Source organism: Physcomitrium patens, chromosome 26 (assembly GCF_059467195.1).
Source record: "Physcomitrium patens ecotype Gransden chromosome 26, ASM5946719v1, whole genome shotgun sequence".
NCBI classification, from domain to species: Eukaryota; Viridiplantae; Streptophyta; class Bryopsida; order Funariales; family Funariaceae; genus Physcomitrium; species Physcomitrium patens.
The window spans coordinates 4,597,590-4,614,892 of NC_143435.1; the positions used below are offsets into that span (position 1 = coordinate 4,597,590).

Genomic DNA, 17,303 nt, shown 5'->3' on the forward strand with positions numbered 1-17,303 from the left:
AAGAATTTTTGCTTCTTTGTATATAAATAAACTTCAAATAAATTTCAAATAGTAAATAGTGTATATATTTAATATCAAACTAATTTGAGAGTGTATACATGTTTGAATAGTAGTACAAAACTTATATTCCAAGAATGCCATAAAAGTCTAATTAAATATCTAGAAGCACTTGAAGTCTTGGTCTGCGATATTATAAGTCATTTAAATGCAAACTTTGCTTTGGATGTAGTCAATTATACATCATCCATCATTACCTTGTTAATTGTATTTTTAGTCTTATATTTTTAGTTTTAGATAAATTATAGTTTAAAAATTAATTCAAATTTTAATGTTGTTTTTTTGTTTATTTATTTTTTTATATATTTTTTTAAGTTTACTATTATTTATTTTACGTTTTTTTAAATTTTACTATTACTTATTTTATGTTTTTATTTTTTATATATATCTTTTATTTTTATTTTTTTTTCTTTCTTTTAATGACTATTTTTACTTTTTATATGAATAATAATTTTTATCTATTTGTGGTACTTAAGTAATTACTTTTTATAAATGTTATTGATTTTAATTAGTGTATGACTAGTATATTATTAGTTTTGCTATTATTTGATTGTATTGATAAATTGCTTGCTTTTTTAAAAACAATAAGAAGTGGACTTAAACTACAACATTAAATTACAAAAGAACAACCTTAGTAAGTATTATGTCTTAACTTGTGAGTCTAAAAATTGAAATTTTAGACAAAAGTAAAGAAGAAGTATGGCTTTAAAAAAAAAGTAGATTCCAAAGCATAGTTCTTCAAATAAATTTCAAATTTTAGACAAAATTAAGGAAAAGAATATGGCATAACAAGATTAATTGGTTTTCAAGTTTTAGCTAACTCTTTTTCTTCATTTAAAATTTCAAATATACTTAAAAAAAATACACAATTAGATTTTTTTGTCCTTTAAATAATTGCTTGGTTATTTCATTACTTTGTAGTATCATTAAATATTAAATATATGTAATTATATATATCAAAAAATTCTCCACTCTACTTTTTTAGATAAGATATCTTGATTGTGTTGATCATAAGTACTTCAATTTTTTGACATTTTTGAAAAGTGAAGTTGAATTAATGCCTAACATGTCTTCTTTTTGTTATTGAATCCATATTTGTAGAAAGTGATGAAATTCACAAAACATAATTAATTATTATAGGTTGCTCTACAAGTTACTTTCTTATTCACCCTATTTATATTTTGTGATATCTATGTATTACAATTTAAAAAACTACTTATAATTTTATTAATTTTTTTTAAAATTTCTTATTATAAAATAAAGTCTAAATAATAGATGATTTTGCTATTTTAAGATTAATAAAAGATCCTAAAATCTCAAATAGATCTCTCACCTTCATCAACTATAAAGGCTAATATAAGTAATCAAAATCTTCCAAAAAATATTTAATTGATTTAATGATGTTGCCTAAAGAACTATCTAATATTGTGCCTTTGAAATTATAAGAGGCTTCAATTCTTTTTAATCTTCAAAGTTTTAATGGATCTATAAATAAAGACCTATTAACTCATATAGAATAAAATATAAAATTACTAATTATTTATTTAGTAATCAACCATGGATATTATTGAATATGGTTATGAATAACTTTAACATATTTTGCATATGTATGGTATACATTCATATAGAGGAATCATTTACTACATTGAAACAATATCTAGCAACCTTCTTTTGTATATTTAAATATGTAATTGGCCAAAAATAAGCTCTTTTAACTTTGATAAATATTAAATAAGGTCTCTTAGAAGATATCATTTCTTATGTGAAGTGATTTTATGTATTATGTATCCAATATATTGATATCTTTTTAAATCAAGATACCACAAAATAATATTTTATCCAAACTTTTGTTATGCATTTTATAATTTTAGATATACAAAATAAGAGACTTAAGTACTTAGAAAGAATCATTCATACTTTCTTAAAAGTAGAAATTATTGATAAGAAAAATGATTGTATGCATAAAAAGATAAAAGAACCTATACCTACTTTTATGCATTTACAACATTGACATATTAAATTCTATCAACATTAAACTTTAAAATAATTTTAGCCATTTTTTCCTATTTTTTATAAGTAATATAATATCTTTAGCTATACAAACCTTACATGATTAAGTTATAAATAAGACTTTCAATGATATTAAATTGGAATCATTTAAAACTGAGATAAGACAAGAAAATGATGTGTTGGAAAACAAGATGATGAATTCTAAATCCTAAACTTGATTTCATCAAATATCAAAGTCTAACTATAGAGTTTAGATACCATAATTTGAAAATTTATGACTTTGAGTTGTAATGTACAATTTAGTGACAAACAAACCACACAACCAAATTTTTTTTATAATTTATATAACATATATGTTTAAAAAATAATAAATTCCAACCTCATAAACTTGCTCATTATTCAAAACAAATAATTCATAATTTTTCTTTAAATCAAAGGAATAATATGATACCTTCTCTTACTTACAAAAAGCCACATTGACTATATCAATGTTGGATCAAGAATGAAATTTTATACTCCAAATATTAAAGAATTCTTTCTATATATTGTTATAAAAGATCCAATTAGGTCATTCTATTAAATCTTTCTTTATAAAACTAGCAACTATGTAAAAAACATATAAAGGGGTTAAATTTGTAGATCCTATTATTCCAATTTTCCATCAATTTTCCATTACAATCATTAAAGCAATGATCAAAATCATCAATCTTCAACCTTGAATGATTAAAATCTTTAATGTACTTATACTAACTTAGATTTGAATTATTTTTATATCATAGGTAGAAAAAAAAATTATTTATCTAAAAATATATTTTTTACTTTTTAATTTTTTATCTAATTAGATAAAAATTTGATGAAGAGACTAAAATTTGATTTTTAGAGTATAATTGTTTGATTTTATTTTATTTTCTTGTATGTATTTTTCCTTCTTTATTTTCAGTTTTTTTTTTTTTTTCTTTATATACCACCAACTAAAAAAAATCTTAATTAAGGCAATCTTGAAGTTCAAATCGAGTGTTGAATTTTATTCTCACATTCACCATTACCTAAAAATTGATACTACAAATCTTTTAAATTAATATATGTAATAAAATAAGATTGGATCAAAATTTATCTTTTGCACCATTTAGTCAAAAGATTAAGTTTTGGAAGCTTAAGCCTCCAAGTCAATATTTTTACTATTTTATTTAATTAATAAATTATTTAAATTGATATCTTTTCATTATTATTATTATTTATCAAAATAAATAACAATCTTTTTAATTTTTTATGATAATAGTGATATAAAAATAAATGCATTATTAAATTATGATATATATATATATATATATTTTAACTATAAAACATGAATGTTTTACTCTTGAAAACAAACCAAACTTTCTCTAGTAACAAAAAAAATATATTATTTTTATTCACCCATATTCTTTTTGAATTAAAAATACATAATAGGACTCTTGGTTCTATTGAAGCTTCTCAATAGCAACATACCATTGTCAAAGAATTAATATCCTATGTGGCCAATAGTACGTAGATCTTCACAAAACTACTATCTTATTATTATCCAATTACACGCAAATGGATGTTTAAAATTAAACTCAAAAGCAACAAAAGAAATTGACAAATTCAAAGCATGGCTTATGGCTCAAGGATTCAATTAAGTTTTGGATCTTGATTATATTGGTATCGTCTCTTCAATTGTATAAATTTAATTCATCACATTGATATTGGCTCATGCAATGCTATTTAATCTTCATATGCAATAAGTGGACATAAAAATTGCATTCTTCAATGGCTTCTTTTGTGAAGGAATTTATATAAAAGTTCTTAATGGAGTAACTCTCATATGATGTGGTCTTATCCACCACCTATAAAAAATACTATATAGCCTAAAATACTCTCTTCAAAAAAGTTTTAGATCATTGATTGTTATCTCACAACCATTGGCATTGTCAATTTTATTGTCAATTAAAATACGTATTATCTTACCACCACTTCAATTTTATTATTTTTACATTGAATATTGACAATAAAATACTCACAAGAAATAGTTTTTTTCTATTCATGTCAATAAAAATCTTATCATATTCTTATATTTTCTTATTTGATCTAGGAAAAGTGTAGTATATACTTAGTCACCAAGTCACATGCAATATCAATTACAATTGATTCCATATAATATAAAAAAATTATTTAAAATAATTATTAATTAAATTTGGCTTCTACAACTCTTATTTAGTCTAGATTCTACTCACCTCAAGAATCAAGCTTTTGGCATCAATCTATTCTTTTACTTTGACTAATGCTCTTGAATCTAAGAAATTCATGTATGCAAATGCTTTTGACTCCCTTTACTTGGCTACTATTTGCAATTCTCCAACATTGCCTTTACAATTAGCATTTTTTTCCAATATATGTATAATTCCAAGTTCATATACATTTGAGCATGTAAACATATAATTGAAAATATTTGAAGAAATATTTGCTATATTATGAAATACCATTGCATTTTGTAACCTCCACAATCATCATTTGATTTCAATGACATAGACTAGACCAATAAGATAGACAAGCGGTGCTCTACCTTGGACTATAAGTTTCTTTTTTTACAAGGAGCAATTAATTAGTATTCTACATACTAGCATTTTATTGTGCTCCCAAAAATAAAGGCAAAGTATATAGCCATAGTCACTATTGCCTATAAGGCAATTTAGCTTTGCCATCTCTATCATAACCTTTATCAATCTCAAATCCTAAACTAATCTACCATTATTTGCTCTAATAATCACTCTATGCTTATTTTTGTAGATACAACCAAATTCCACTTCTATCCAAATTACCTCACCATTCTTTATTACTTTATTTGTAAATTTATAATTCAATAAAAAATCAAATTTGACTATTATTCTATGACAAAAATACAAGTTGATATATTTACTAAATTTTTAGTAGGTTCTATGCTCAACCCTCATCTCCCACTAATAAGTGTGCTTAGAAGAGAACTAACTTGTATTACAATTTGCTCATTGACACATATTAGTAATCAAAATTTTAACATTAATAAAATTATTTCACCTTCAGAGAGGATACAACCTTTCTAGATAAAACCTCTTCCTTAGTATAATCTCAAGTATAAAAAAAAACAAAAATAAAGAAAAATAATATTACTCATAAATTAGCCTTATCTTCATCCTAAACCTGGGTATTAAATCACATAGATGACCGATCTTGTAATAGATGACCAATCCTGTAATATTATCCAAGTCCAATTACTGTTATCAACTGTTTTATTTTACTAGACCCTCTATCTTGCGTAGATTAGATTTGTAAGTATGTACACTGATATTATGCTGGCAATCAACTCTTTCCATCCAACAATCAATTATGTCCCCTCTTACAACTTGAACCCACTTTTAAAAGTCTTAGAATGCCACAAGGGGTTTCTGTGGTCCGTACACGTTCAACAACCCATACAGTTCTTGACGACAACTTGGATATAGGACACTCCTAGTCCTCCTCATGTCATTGTGGTCTTGTACGGTATCACTTGTATTTGGATGCGCAAAGCTTCATCAACCAAGGCAACTCTCATCTTCTTTTCTTGCATCTTTGCACTCTTGAAAAAAAGACAAATCCCACTTCATCTAATAAAAGTGAATAATAATCAACAATTTGAAGTCATAGAACTTTTAAATTTAAGGCAATAGCAAATCAAATCTTAATATCTTATTTATGAGTATAGACATCATATTCATGAATGAACTTGATCGCCAATAAAGAATCTTACAAATGTAGTAAAAAAAAGTTAAATCTTTTTATTGCCAATATCCATCAAAACTGAGATAAAAAAAAGCAAGATCATTAAAAGATGATAAAAATCTTTTATCAAATTCACCTCTAAAAGAAAAGATAATATCAAAGATATATATATTTAATCCAATAATTATCAATGTGTTTAAATAGAAGTAGATAAATATAAATTAATTTCATAATATCTTTTAGAAAAGCTTTCTACAAGCTTTATAAATGTAGTTTGGACTTTACACGTGTTTGTAGTTAATTGATAGGTTAAAAACTTGGTCAACAAGTTAACCACGTGCCATACATATTAGTAGCGTGTGAAACAATCTAACTATATTGTACACATATAGAAAAATTACCTTGCAAGTTAAGACATGTGTCTAGCAAAGTCAATATGTGTTGGAAGCCCTACAAAACATCACTACATAGCTCTTAATTGGATAGTGTATATAGAAGCAAGAATGAAGCCTTCTTTACTCTTATCAATGCCTTTTTAGTCTTTAATCTTATTTCAAGATTTTTTAGTCTTCTTGTCTTTGGCAATAGCCATTTTAGTTCAATTTATTTTCATCTTTGAGTGACTTTTTAATCTTTTTAAGTGACATAAGAATATATTGAGGATTTCTTTTTTTGAAATTTATGTCCTTGACAACTTTTTATCTTAAGTAGTTAATTTAAAAATTACATATTAAATCATACATCACTTAAAATTAAGACCAAAATAATTTATTCTATTTTAGACCATGTTTTTCAATCTAAACATATTATACAAAAGAAAATAGAATTAAAAATCATAATGTTAGAAACCATTATATTGAAAGAGGTTTATGACAAAATATCATAAGTTTTTCTTAGAATGGAGCATGGTAGAAGCCATCTTCAAAAAACTCAAGTAGATCTCTCACTTATTCTAACTTGAAGGACTAATGTAATCAATGGAAGTAACCAAAATCTTCTAATGGATATTCAAATTGATTTGATGATATTGCATAAAAAATTATCTATTATTATATCTTTGAAATTGTAAGATACATCAATTCCTTTTAATCTTTTAAGATTTAATAGATCCATCTATAAAAATTCAATAGCTCACATAAATATTTTTGTAGAAACAATTTTTATTATTAGTTTAGTAACTAACAAAGAAATTAAAAAAGAGCCATTCAATTTTCTTTGGAAGTAGAAATTATTGATAAGAAAAATGATTATATGCTTAGAAGAAAAAAATCCAATACTTACTTTTATACCTTTATAATATTAATCTATTAAATTCTATTAATATCTAATTTTAATCTACTCTTAATTTTCTATCTTTTTATTTTCAATTAGCAATCCAATACTCTTATTTGTATAAGTCTTATATGATCAAGTTTAAAATAAAATATTTAATAAGATTAAATTAAAGGAATTTAAAAGAAAGATAACACAAAAAAATGAAGTATTTAAAAACAAAATGATGAATATTATGAAATCCATTATTGAATAAATATTTTTTTTGTTTTTATCAAATACTAAAATCCAACTATAGAGCCTAAATATCATGAAGTAAAAATGTACACCTTTAAGTTGTAGTATACAAATTAAAAACAAGTAAACCACACGATTCAATTTTGTCTATAACTTCTAAAATAACCACCTATAGAAAAACAATTGAGTTTTAACCTTATACGTTTTTTCATCATTCAAGACGAATAGGTCATGGTTTTTTCTTTGAATCAAAAGAATAACATTATACCTTGACTTACTTGCAAAAAATAACATACACAAAGTTAATATTGGATCAAAAATAGAATTGTATGTTCCAATTGTAGAAAATTTTACCTTATATATTATTATAAAAGATTCAATCAAGTGATTTCTTTACATCATTCTTCAAAAGACTGTAGGAACCAAGTTAGAATATAAGTAACAAAGATCAGATTTGTAGATTATATTATTCTAAATGATATATCAAACTTGTATTATAACCACTAGAACAGTGATCAAAAATATCAACTTATACATAAAAATTTGAATTTTGTTGTATTTTTATATCATTGAAAAGATTAAAAAAATTAATTATTTAAAAAAATAATTTTTTTATTTTATTTTTGTATTTAATTGGATAAAAAATTAATAAATAGATTAAGAATATATTTGTAGTATGTAATTTCTTGATTGCATTTCTTTCACTTGTTTGTGTTTGTTCTCTTTATTTTCAGTTATTTGCTTCTCTCATTTTATACCACATATTATAAATAACTCTTAATTGAGGCCATTTTATAATTTAAATTAAGGTATAAATTTTATTCTTACATCCATCTATGCCAAAATATTAATACCATAGACCTACAAAACCAATACATGTGATAGAACAAGATTGGATCAAAATTCATCTTTTGCACTATTTAATCAAAAGATTAAGTTTTGGAAGTTCAAGCCCCTAATTCAAGGTTTATATTCTTTCATTCTACTTATAAGTTATTTAAATTAATTCTTTTTTATTATCATTGTTTGCTAGATTAAATATATGTCTTATTAATTTTTTACACAACTAAGAAAATAAAAATAATTTCATAATATTACATTATTTATTTACAATTGATTTTTTTTGAAGTTTAACATTATAATTTTACAAGGTAATAAAGTTTCTTTTTAAATTCAGGTACATATTCTTCATATAAAATAAAATAGAAATAAACCTAAATATAATTTAAACTTGAGCCAATTTCTGATATTTAATAAATGTTATTAAAACAAATTATCATAGATAAATTTTTAATTATAGTATAAAATAAATACTATAATCTTATCATGTAAAATATTTTATATGCAATTTTTTATGTTATTATATTCTTTGAACCACAATTTATTATTTGAAAAATTCTAAAACACTACTTAAACAGATTTTATCAAAATTATTTAAATTATTTAAAAAGACTAATAGTCGAATTGTTTTAAAATTATTGAATAAGATATTATAACATCAATTTTATAATTTATTCTGATCTTATTTTTTAATATACTTTCAAAAATAAATAATTAAAATTTTAATTTAAAAAAACTGAAACCAATTTTATTTATAATGTTATTCGAAATTACATCATTATTTATAAAAACTCTATAATTTCAACTTAAGAGCTAATATGCCAATTATTAGTTACCAAAAATAAAGCAAAGAATACAAAATATTTGTTTTTAACTATTCAAGTTTGCTTCTTTTAAAGTCCACACTTTGGTTAAAAATAAATAAATAAATAAATAAATCTAAAGACCTCCAAACAAGCATTTAAAAGTTCAGTAAAATTATGCTTTGTAATGTGTTCTACAACTAAGTATACTCCTACAAAATTATTGTCATCTGAGTAGCAAGTTGATCCCTTCTTGGGATCAAAAGCCTTAAAACAACAACCCTATACTCTATGCATTTATAATATTTATAGTCCTCAAAACCTCTTGATTAGGCGGTATCGAAGCACAAGCTCTAACGATAAGAGTCACGCTCATGATTTGACATGACACATACAAGCGTCTTGGTTACACTGCTTGTGTGATTTGCAATCCACAACTTACATGCATGCAAGAATCCATTCAAAAAATCGTGCTAAACTTAACAAAGTGAACTAAATTTGACTGCTGGGTGAAATCCTCTACACTGATAAAGTGCAGCAAAGTGAATATCATGCTCAATAAGGCACGATAAGATCAATGCGTGATGCTGCACGGATTACACCAACAAAGTTTCCCGGAATCATTATGCTTCTCCACCCCTGCTTCACAGTATCCATCTCAACCGTATTTGAATGATCTCGTAGAACTGGAAACACATTACAAAGAATAGAAGCAATCTTCAAAAATAATACCCACTAATATGGATACACATCCGGTCGCCAGTCATCACAGGCACCGATTGAAATTTGTTATTGAAGTAGAATGATTGAAACCTCCACAATAACCAACCCCTTACTATCAAACATTCATATGTAAAGATGTAAATATTCTTATAAGATTCAAAATTTCAAACTCAACTTGATTACAACACGTGAATATTTTGACCACGACACATACTCTCTACCTAATAACACTACTTTCCAAAATTTCCATACAAACCTTACGTGCATGCTGTGATCGAATTGAAGAATGGAGCACACTGAACTCCACTGTGCTGAGTGAAAAACTCTGTACTGATAAAGAAAATACCAAATAGAATTAGAAACATTTGCACAAATTTTTCTTCTTTCAAAGCCAACACATTTGTACAAAAACATCGATTTACATACCTCCATGTTTGCAATGTAAGAGTTTTAATGAATGTAGCTTTTTATTGCTTACTACAGCAGAATTTATATATTTGAAATAATCCTCAAGTGCATATCACATCCATCCCTTCTTGAAATCAAAAGCCTCAATATAAACACACAAATGTTCCGTAGTAATGTTTTTCTGGTACAGCTATCAGGGTTGATTACCTCACGTGCATTATAAAATATATGCAAATATCCTTGTAAGCTCAAAAACTTCAAACTCCATTTCACTACAACACGCGCATGTTTTGACCAGGACACATACACGCCACCTGGTAACGCTACTTTCATGAATTTCCATACGTATCTCACGTGCATGATAGAATCGAATCGAGGAATAGAATAACTGAACTCAACTGCTGGGGGAAATCCACCGCACTCATAAAGTGCAACAAAGTGAACGTCATGCTCAACAAAGCACGATGGGATCCATGCGGGAAGCACCACGGATTACATCAACAAAGTTTCCCGGAAACATCACGCTTCCCCACCCCTGCTTCACAGGATCTATCTCAACCGTATTTGAATGAACTTGGGGAATTGGAAACACACTACAAAGAATAGAAGCAACCTTCAAAAAATAATACCCACAAATATGAACAGACAATTCGGCCGCCAAGGATGACGGGTACCGGTTGGTGAGTCAACAGTTGCCAGCTGCACGGAGACCGAATCACTGCTCACTTCCAGGGGCGGATGTTGCAAGGTCACCCAACTCCAATACCAGGCTCGATCACTCATCCATGGTGACCGGTCCCGCCATATTGCCCAAGTCCAGCTGCTGTTGTCAACTGTTTCGTTTCGCTAGAGCCTCCATCTTGCGTGGGTTAGATTTGTAAGCATGTGCGCTGATGTTGTGCTGGCGACCGGCTCTCTCCGTCCCACGGTCAATACTGTCCCCTCTTCAGACTTGAGCCCACTCCGAAAAGTCTTGGAACGCCACGAGGGGTTTCTGTGGTCCGTACACGTTCGACGGCCCGTACTGTTCTCGACGTCAACTCGGATATAGGACACTCCCAGTCTTCCTCGTGTCGTTGCGGTCTTGTGCAGTGCCACTCGTATCCGGACGCGCAAAGCTTCATCAGCCAAGGCGACTCTCATCTTCTTTCCCTGCATCTTCGTACTCAAACTTGCGACTTGCCCAGTTCCTGAACACCACATACAAATACGTTTCAGAGGCAGTGCCAGTCTCACCACAACTCGCGCTGCTCCCAATCGATCGACCTCGACCTCGACCTCGACCTGCATCTGGATCAGCGGTCTTGTATCCATTCGTCTACTGATCATCCGCGATTCCTGGCGCTTTTGCAGGACGCTGAACCACGTCCATATTGGATGAGATCCAAGTGCGACGCAGTGCGCCCACCCAAATCCAGTTTCGAGCTCCGGCGCGTCCCACTCCAAGACTAGCGCCTCGTAACCACAAATATATTTCAGGTGCAGGTGCTACAGATATTTCCACCACCTACTAGCACATCGGTGAACCGAATCTTACCAGTACGATGGGGAGGTGGCCCTCACCGGCGTTACTGGCGATCTTCGTAACCATCGCCCTTGCCATGAATTCAATCACCCCGGCTGCCGCTCACACTGGACTCAAGGTAGGGTTCTATCGTCACAGCTGTCCCCAAGTGGAGGCCATCGTCTACAACTCTATGGCTCAATCCACCAAGGCCGACGACACCGTTGCACCTGGAATCCTTCGGATGGCGTTCCACGATTGCTTCGTCCGGGTACGTGATCGTCTTGATTTGCAGCACCCCAGCCAGCTGGATCGAGTCGCAGAGCTTGCGCTGAGAAGTACCTGGATTTCAAATTCAGTTTTCCCGAGTTGTCTGCTTCTGCTTCAGATGCTTCACACTGTAACCGCAACATCTCCTCACAGGATTGTTCCGTCTCTGTGGTTTCTTCAGGGCTGCGACGCTTCCGTTCTGCTAGAAGGACCCAATACAGAGCGAAGAGCTAGAACCAACACGGGACTCCATGGCTTTGACGCCATCGACGCCGCAAAAAGAGCTGTGGAGAACGCTTGCCCGGGCGTAGTCTCAGCCGCCGATGTGTTGCAGTTCGCCGCCCGTGACGCAGTTGTACTGGTGAGCAAGCATCCCATAACGCAAACCTGGTAGTGTCTGTGGATGAAGGTTGGATGTCTGCCTGGTTGATCGTTCCCGACTTCACCCGATCGCGCATCGAATGAGCGATTCAGAAGCGCATCCGATCCCGCATTGAACCTGTGGGGTCGAGTATCAGGCTCCCGTTTCTGACATGTGGATTGCACCTGCGTGGTTGTCCAGGCTGGAGGTTACGGGTGGCATGTGCCCGCTGGGCGTCGAGACGGAACGGTTTCCATCATGGAAGAAGCACTGAACCTGCCCGCCCCGAGCATGACCGTGTCCCAACTCATAGATGTGTTCGGGCGGAAGGGCTTGAGCCCCTCCCAAATGGTAGTCCTATCAGGTGCCCACACCATCGGAAAAGCCCCGTGCGTCACATTCGACGACCGCGTTCAGACAACCCCGGTGGACCCAACTCTGGCTCCCAGCTTCGCCACGTTCTTGAAGGGGCAGTGCCCGTATGCAGCAATCCAATCCACCAGCGTGGACATGGATTCCACCGCGCACACATTCGACAGCCAGTACTTCAAGGACATCATCGCCGGGAGAGGCCTGCTCACCTCGGACCAGAGCCTGTTGTACGACTCCCGCACCAGCGGGGGTGTGTACGCCAACAACGGCGCGGCATTCTACCGCAACTTCGCCAAGGCGATGGTGAAGATGAGCCAGATTGAGGTGCTCACAGGTTTGGACGGCGAAATTCGGCGACAGTTTGACCAGGTGAACAGCCACTAGAAAGGGAAGGGGGCCCAGGAAACAAGGCCGCCCAGATATGGAGAGCATCCGTGTATCATAGAGTAGATTAGGACGAGTTCATTGCACATGGTGAGCGTCAACTGCCACGTGCTCATTCTTTCCGGTGCACAGCATCGGCATGCTTTGCGTTGCTTGTCGTAAGCAATTTACCGCACATCCCTGCGCGGCGTCAATCTCTGAATCACTCTTCGTCCTCTGAATTGGGCCAACCATGACAAGGTTATGAGCAGCAAAGCGCATGGATGTACTGCCCTTCACAAGTGTGATGAACACAAACAAACGTGGAGCAGTTGTTGTCGTGGCCGGTTTCGAAGTGGGATTCATGGATAGCAGCTTTGTGAAATCTCGAGGTATCGTTTTCATTTGCAGAGTGCGCATGAATAAACTTGATCTCCCATAACCATGACGAGACTGGCGTGCAGTTTTGCTGGGTCTTCTAGAATCAACATTTAGGTAGGCATTGTCGCCAGGGTAAGAAATGTAAATGTGCTTTGGCTAATTCAATTTTAAACTCAGTGAGGGCAATTCAAATAATTCTAGATATTGATGCATTGTAGTAATCCACTTCATTGTTTAGAAATATTGGTGGTGGTGGCTCAGCTTTTTGGTGATCGTTTTTTTATTGAGACTTCATAACTTCTTTCAAACAAAACATTTGTAATACTATTAGGAGTCATTTCTATTTTTTATAATATCACTAAATATGTGAAGTTTCATTTAAGATTGTGATATTAAATATGTTGTAGTTTGTCTTTTGTATGGAAAAAAACCATGTCTTATTTGAGGGTCTTCATCTCTTTTATATTGTCTTCATGGTTGTGATAATCTCAATGTTTTATCCAATAAATCAAAAAATGATACTTCTTGAATTCAATATGTTGGTTGTTGATGCTTTGTCTTCCTAAGAGTTTAAAATAAACTACAATCAAGGATAGAGGATAAAATGCAATCTTTATTGAATCTCAATTTTTTTTATAATACTAAATGACTTGATTCTTTGCCTTGATTTTTATCAATATTATTGATAAAAAGCCTTGAATTTTTTATTATATTTCAAGATTTTTGATTGATTCTATTTGTATTAATCAATATCATATTTTTACTAATAAATTAAATATTTTAACCTAAGTTGGCACTACCTTCACTCTAAAACTTCTTTGATTTTAATTTTTTATAATTATCCACTTCTATAGGAAGAAGTGGTATTTAACTTCTTTCCAAAATATTCACTATCTTATATGATTCTATTTAAGATTTGTAGAACATACAATGGATCTTCCAACTCCAATAGATATAATTGATATGCAAGTAGATTAATTTGAATATAAATAAGAAATGGTTCAAATTTATATTTATTTCAACTTATCACAAGTGTAATTAATTCTTATATTATGACAAAATATCCATAGCTTTTTATAAATATAGAATTAAGATTTTTCTTTGTAATAGGCATTTATTTTGATCTTTTTTTTTTTGTGAATCTCTTTTAGTTATACTTTTATTGTTTCATATAGATGTGATAGATGATTTGCCAAAACTTTTTCCTCATGTTTATTAATTTTTAAAAAGTTAAAAATATTGTCATGAATGACAATCATAATAAGTATTAAAAGATATTTATTTAATAAAAATATATATCATATTATTATAAACAAACTCTACTAATGGCAAAAAAATTATCTAATCATTTTAATGATTGTTGATAGTACATTGCAAATATTACTTCAAAACTTAATTCATTTATTTTGTTCATCTATCAATTTGAAGATGAAAATCTAATAAATAATTTTATATCTACTTTTACTATCTTGAAAAAAAAATTAAACCTTAATATAATTTGAATCCTTCTATAAAATATAATATATTTATGCAATTCATAATAATGCTAAATATTATAAAAAAAAAATATTTACCTATTTTTTCATATGTAATAGATTTTGTATATGATACAAAATATTCCATTATTGAAAAATAATCCACTATTGTGAATATAGAATCATATGTACTTAATATTCAAAGATTTGTAATAAAATCCATAAAAATAAAAGACTTTACTTATTTTGGTATTGATAATAGTTATAGAAGTTTATAAGATCAATGATAAGGAATTTTTATCTTGAACAAATATTACATGATTGTACAAAGAATCTGATTGTTTTTGACATTTGATGCCCCTAAAAATTCTTTGAGATTAATTCTAAGGTCTTGTTATATATAGAATATTCTACAATTAAAAAATTATGATGAACTTAAAGAGCATGTAATTGTATTTCATCTTTTAGAACATATTATTGTCCTTTAAAATAGAGTAGATTGTTCTTGAATTCAAACTTGGAAGTAATATGAGATTTTAAAGAATTATTCTAAATATCACAAAAAAAAATAAAATAAAAATAGAAGACATATTTGACTAAATTTATTGAAAAAAAGTTGAATCAATAATTAGTATTGATTTCATTACTTGAAGGTGTAATTGCTTTGGCTTTAAGAAAATTATTTGTTATTGATTAAAAGTTACATCTCTTTCTTTTGGCATAAGATAAAAACATCTTGAAAGGACATTCGATAAACTTTATTGTTTTTATGGCCAATAAGTATTCTTAAATTTAAATCTTCACAAAAATATGATCTAATGGACTTGGAAAAAATTTAGAATATATACTAATATAAAATATTAGAGGTTATATCAAAGACATGAATTGAAAGAAAATGCATAAACTTGAGAAATTTGTATAAAAAAAAAATAATGAAATAGAAATAAAGTAGTATGTATATTAAAAGAAAACTAGAATGGCTATTGCCAAAAGATAAAAAAAAAATAAAGACTCTTGAATCTAGACTAGAAATAAGAAAGGAGTTGATAAGAGTGAAGAAGGCTTCATTTTTGCCTCTATATATACTATCTACCTAGGATCTATATGGCGACATTCTATAGGACGTCCAAAAACATGTTGACTTTGCATGATATGTATCTTGACTTGTAAGGCAAGTTTTTCATATGATCACACATAGTCAACTTATTCTGCAAGCTACCAACACATGTGGCACATGAGTAGCTTATTGACAAAGTTTCTAATCTACCAATCATCTATAAACATATGTAAAGTCAAAAAAATATCTGAAAAGCTTCTGAGAAGCTTTTGTAGAAGGTATTATGATATTAATCTAATTTTACCTAATTCTATGTACTTGGATAACAATTATAATAAATATATATCTGTAACATTATCTCTCTTTTTAAAGATGAGTTCCACAAGGAGTGGTGATCATATGATGAGAAAGTTTTAAATAGGGCAAATTATATTAGCCACAAACTCTAATCTTTATTCTCTTCAAAGGTACTTGATAGGTCTTTTCAACCATCAATAATATCCCTTTTTAGGGTGGAAGACTATCTTGTGATTTGATCATTGTTGAAACCTTTGTAACTTCGTTCAAATAAAATATTTGTAACACCATCAAGAGTCATGCCTATTGTGATTGCTCATTTTACTTATTTCGGAAGAAACCTCCGAGTATAAACCTATATAGGGGGATTCGAACACGGGAAATGACTAGTTGCTTAAGCGTTCACATTAGGGTCACACAATCAATTACCTCTTGAATGTATCATCTCTATTTCCAATATCTGAACACACAAGGAAACTATAATCTCTTCCTTCACCTTATCGGTCTCTTCCTTACAGCAATTCAGTCATACTAATAACTGCTATTTCTACCAATATATTCACCCTCATAATCTCCAACTGTAATACTGTGCTCTCACAGCTTTCAACATACAATTACCCTCGTTCCAATCACTGGAATTCTTCACACAGAACTGCCATTCACATTACAGTGTTTCACACAAACACAGACTCATTCTCTCTGCTAAACTACAATCAGATTTCAGCATTCAATCTTTCTTCTTCTCAAATAATACCAATCACATTTCCATTCCATAATTCACTTCACAATATTCAGAAACTGTCAATCCTCTTATTCAAAGAAAATAACAAATAAAAGAAACGAGGTAGCACCAAGCTTACCCCGGCTCACACTATCACAGCAATGGCCCTCGACTCACGACTCTCACAGTCTGGCACCCTAATTAACTTCTACAACTCATATATACTTTCTCCTGATTCTCCAAATTTCAACTGTAATTCTGTAATTAACTGCTTTTAATAACTAAATCACTCATCCATCCTCTTGAATTTCTTATTATATGGATTATTAATATATTTTACTAATATCTTTCAAAAATGAATTAATATCTATTCTACATAGCTCCACTCCTATCTGT

The 17,303-nt window shown here is 30.2% G+C and overlaps 3 protein-coding genes across 6 annotated transcripts; 1 reads left to right on the plus strand and 2 right to left on the minus strand.

Moving 5' to 3' along the window:
• Positions 1-508: 508 nt before the first annotated feature.
• Positions 509-10,466, minus strand: LOC149986211 (uncharacterized). 3 transcript variants are annotated; one of them, XM_090247976.1, is made up of 3 exons: positions 10,314-10,466; positions 9,960-10,023; positions 509-9,661 (listed from the first exon to the last, which is right to left on the minus strand). In XM_090247976.1, the coding sequence occupies exons 1-3, from the start codon at positions 10,464-10,466 to the stop codon at positions 9,531-9,533; spliced, it is 348 nt and encodes a 115-aa protein (XP_090104102.1). In that variant the 3' UTR covers positions 509-9,530. The 3 variants fall into 3 exon arrangements, with proteins under 3 accessions (XP_090104102.1, XP_090104103.1, XP_090104104.1); XM_090247977.1 differs by having other exon boundaries at positions 9,960-10,028; XM_090247978.1 differs by having other exon boundaries at positions 9,955-10,028.
• Positions 10,467-10,478: 12 nt separating this feature from the next.
• Positions 10,479-11,810, minus strand: LOC149986212 (uncharacterized). The gene is made up of 2 exons (XM_090247975.1): positions 11,670-11,810; positions 10,479-11,296 (listed from the first exon to the last, which is right to left on the minus strand). Exons 1-2 carry the CDS (start codon positions 11,707-11,709, stop codon positions 10,953-10,955), a joined length of 384 nt encoding a protein of 127 aa, XP_090104101.1. The 5' UTR covers positions 11,710-11,810; the 3' UTR covers positions 10,479-10,952.
• Positions 11,651-13,598, plus strand: LOC112277664 (peroxidase 71). Of its 2 annotated transcripts, XM_090247974.1 has the most exons (3): positions 11,651-11,881; positions 12,062-12,241; positions 12,443-13,598. In XM_090247974.1, the coding sequence occupies exons 1-3, from the start codon at positions 11,651-11,653 to the stop codon at positions 12,995-12,997; spliced, it is 966 nt and encodes a 321-aa protein (XP_090104100.1). In that variant the 3' UTR covers positions 12,998-13,598. The 2 variants fall into 2 exon arrangements, with proteins under 2 accessions (XP_090104100.1, XP_073387715.2); XM_073531614.2 differs by having other exon boundaries at positions 11,651-12,241.
• The last annotated feature ends 3,705 nt before the right edge of the window (positions 13,599-17,303 follow it).

Excerpts from the sequence above, each read along its gene's own strand:
- LOC149986211 (XM_090247976.1), bottom strand. The coding sequence starts at position 10,466 with ATGCACGTGAGATACGTATGGAAATTCATGAAAGTAGCGTTACCAGGT. Across the intron at positions 10,024-10,313 it reads TATTTTATAATGCACGTGAG|AGTTTTTCACTCAGCACAGT; the intron begins GTAATCAACCCT and ends TTATCAGTACAG. Across the intron at positions 9,662-9,959 it reads AATTCGATCACAGCATGCAC|TTCTACGAGATCATTCAAAT; the intron begins GTAAGGTTTGTA and ends ATGTGTTTCCAG.
- LOC149986212 (XM_090247975.1), bottom strand. The coding sequence starts at position 11,709 with ATGGCAAGGGCGATGGTTACGAAGATCGCCAGTAACGCCG. Across the intron at positions 11,297-11,669 it reads GAAGATCGCCAGTAACGCCG|GAACTGGGCAAGTCGCAAGT; the intron begins GTGAGGGCCACC and ends TGTGGTGTTCAG.
- LOC112277664 (XM_073531614.2), top strand. The coding sequence starts at position 11,651 with ATGGGGAGGTGGCCCTCACCGGCGTTACTGGCGATCTTCGTAACCATC. Across the intron at positions 12,242-12,442 it reads CCCGTGACGCAGTTGTACTG|GCTGGAGGTTACGGGTGGCA; the intron begins GTGAGCAAGCAT and ends GTGGTTGTCCAG.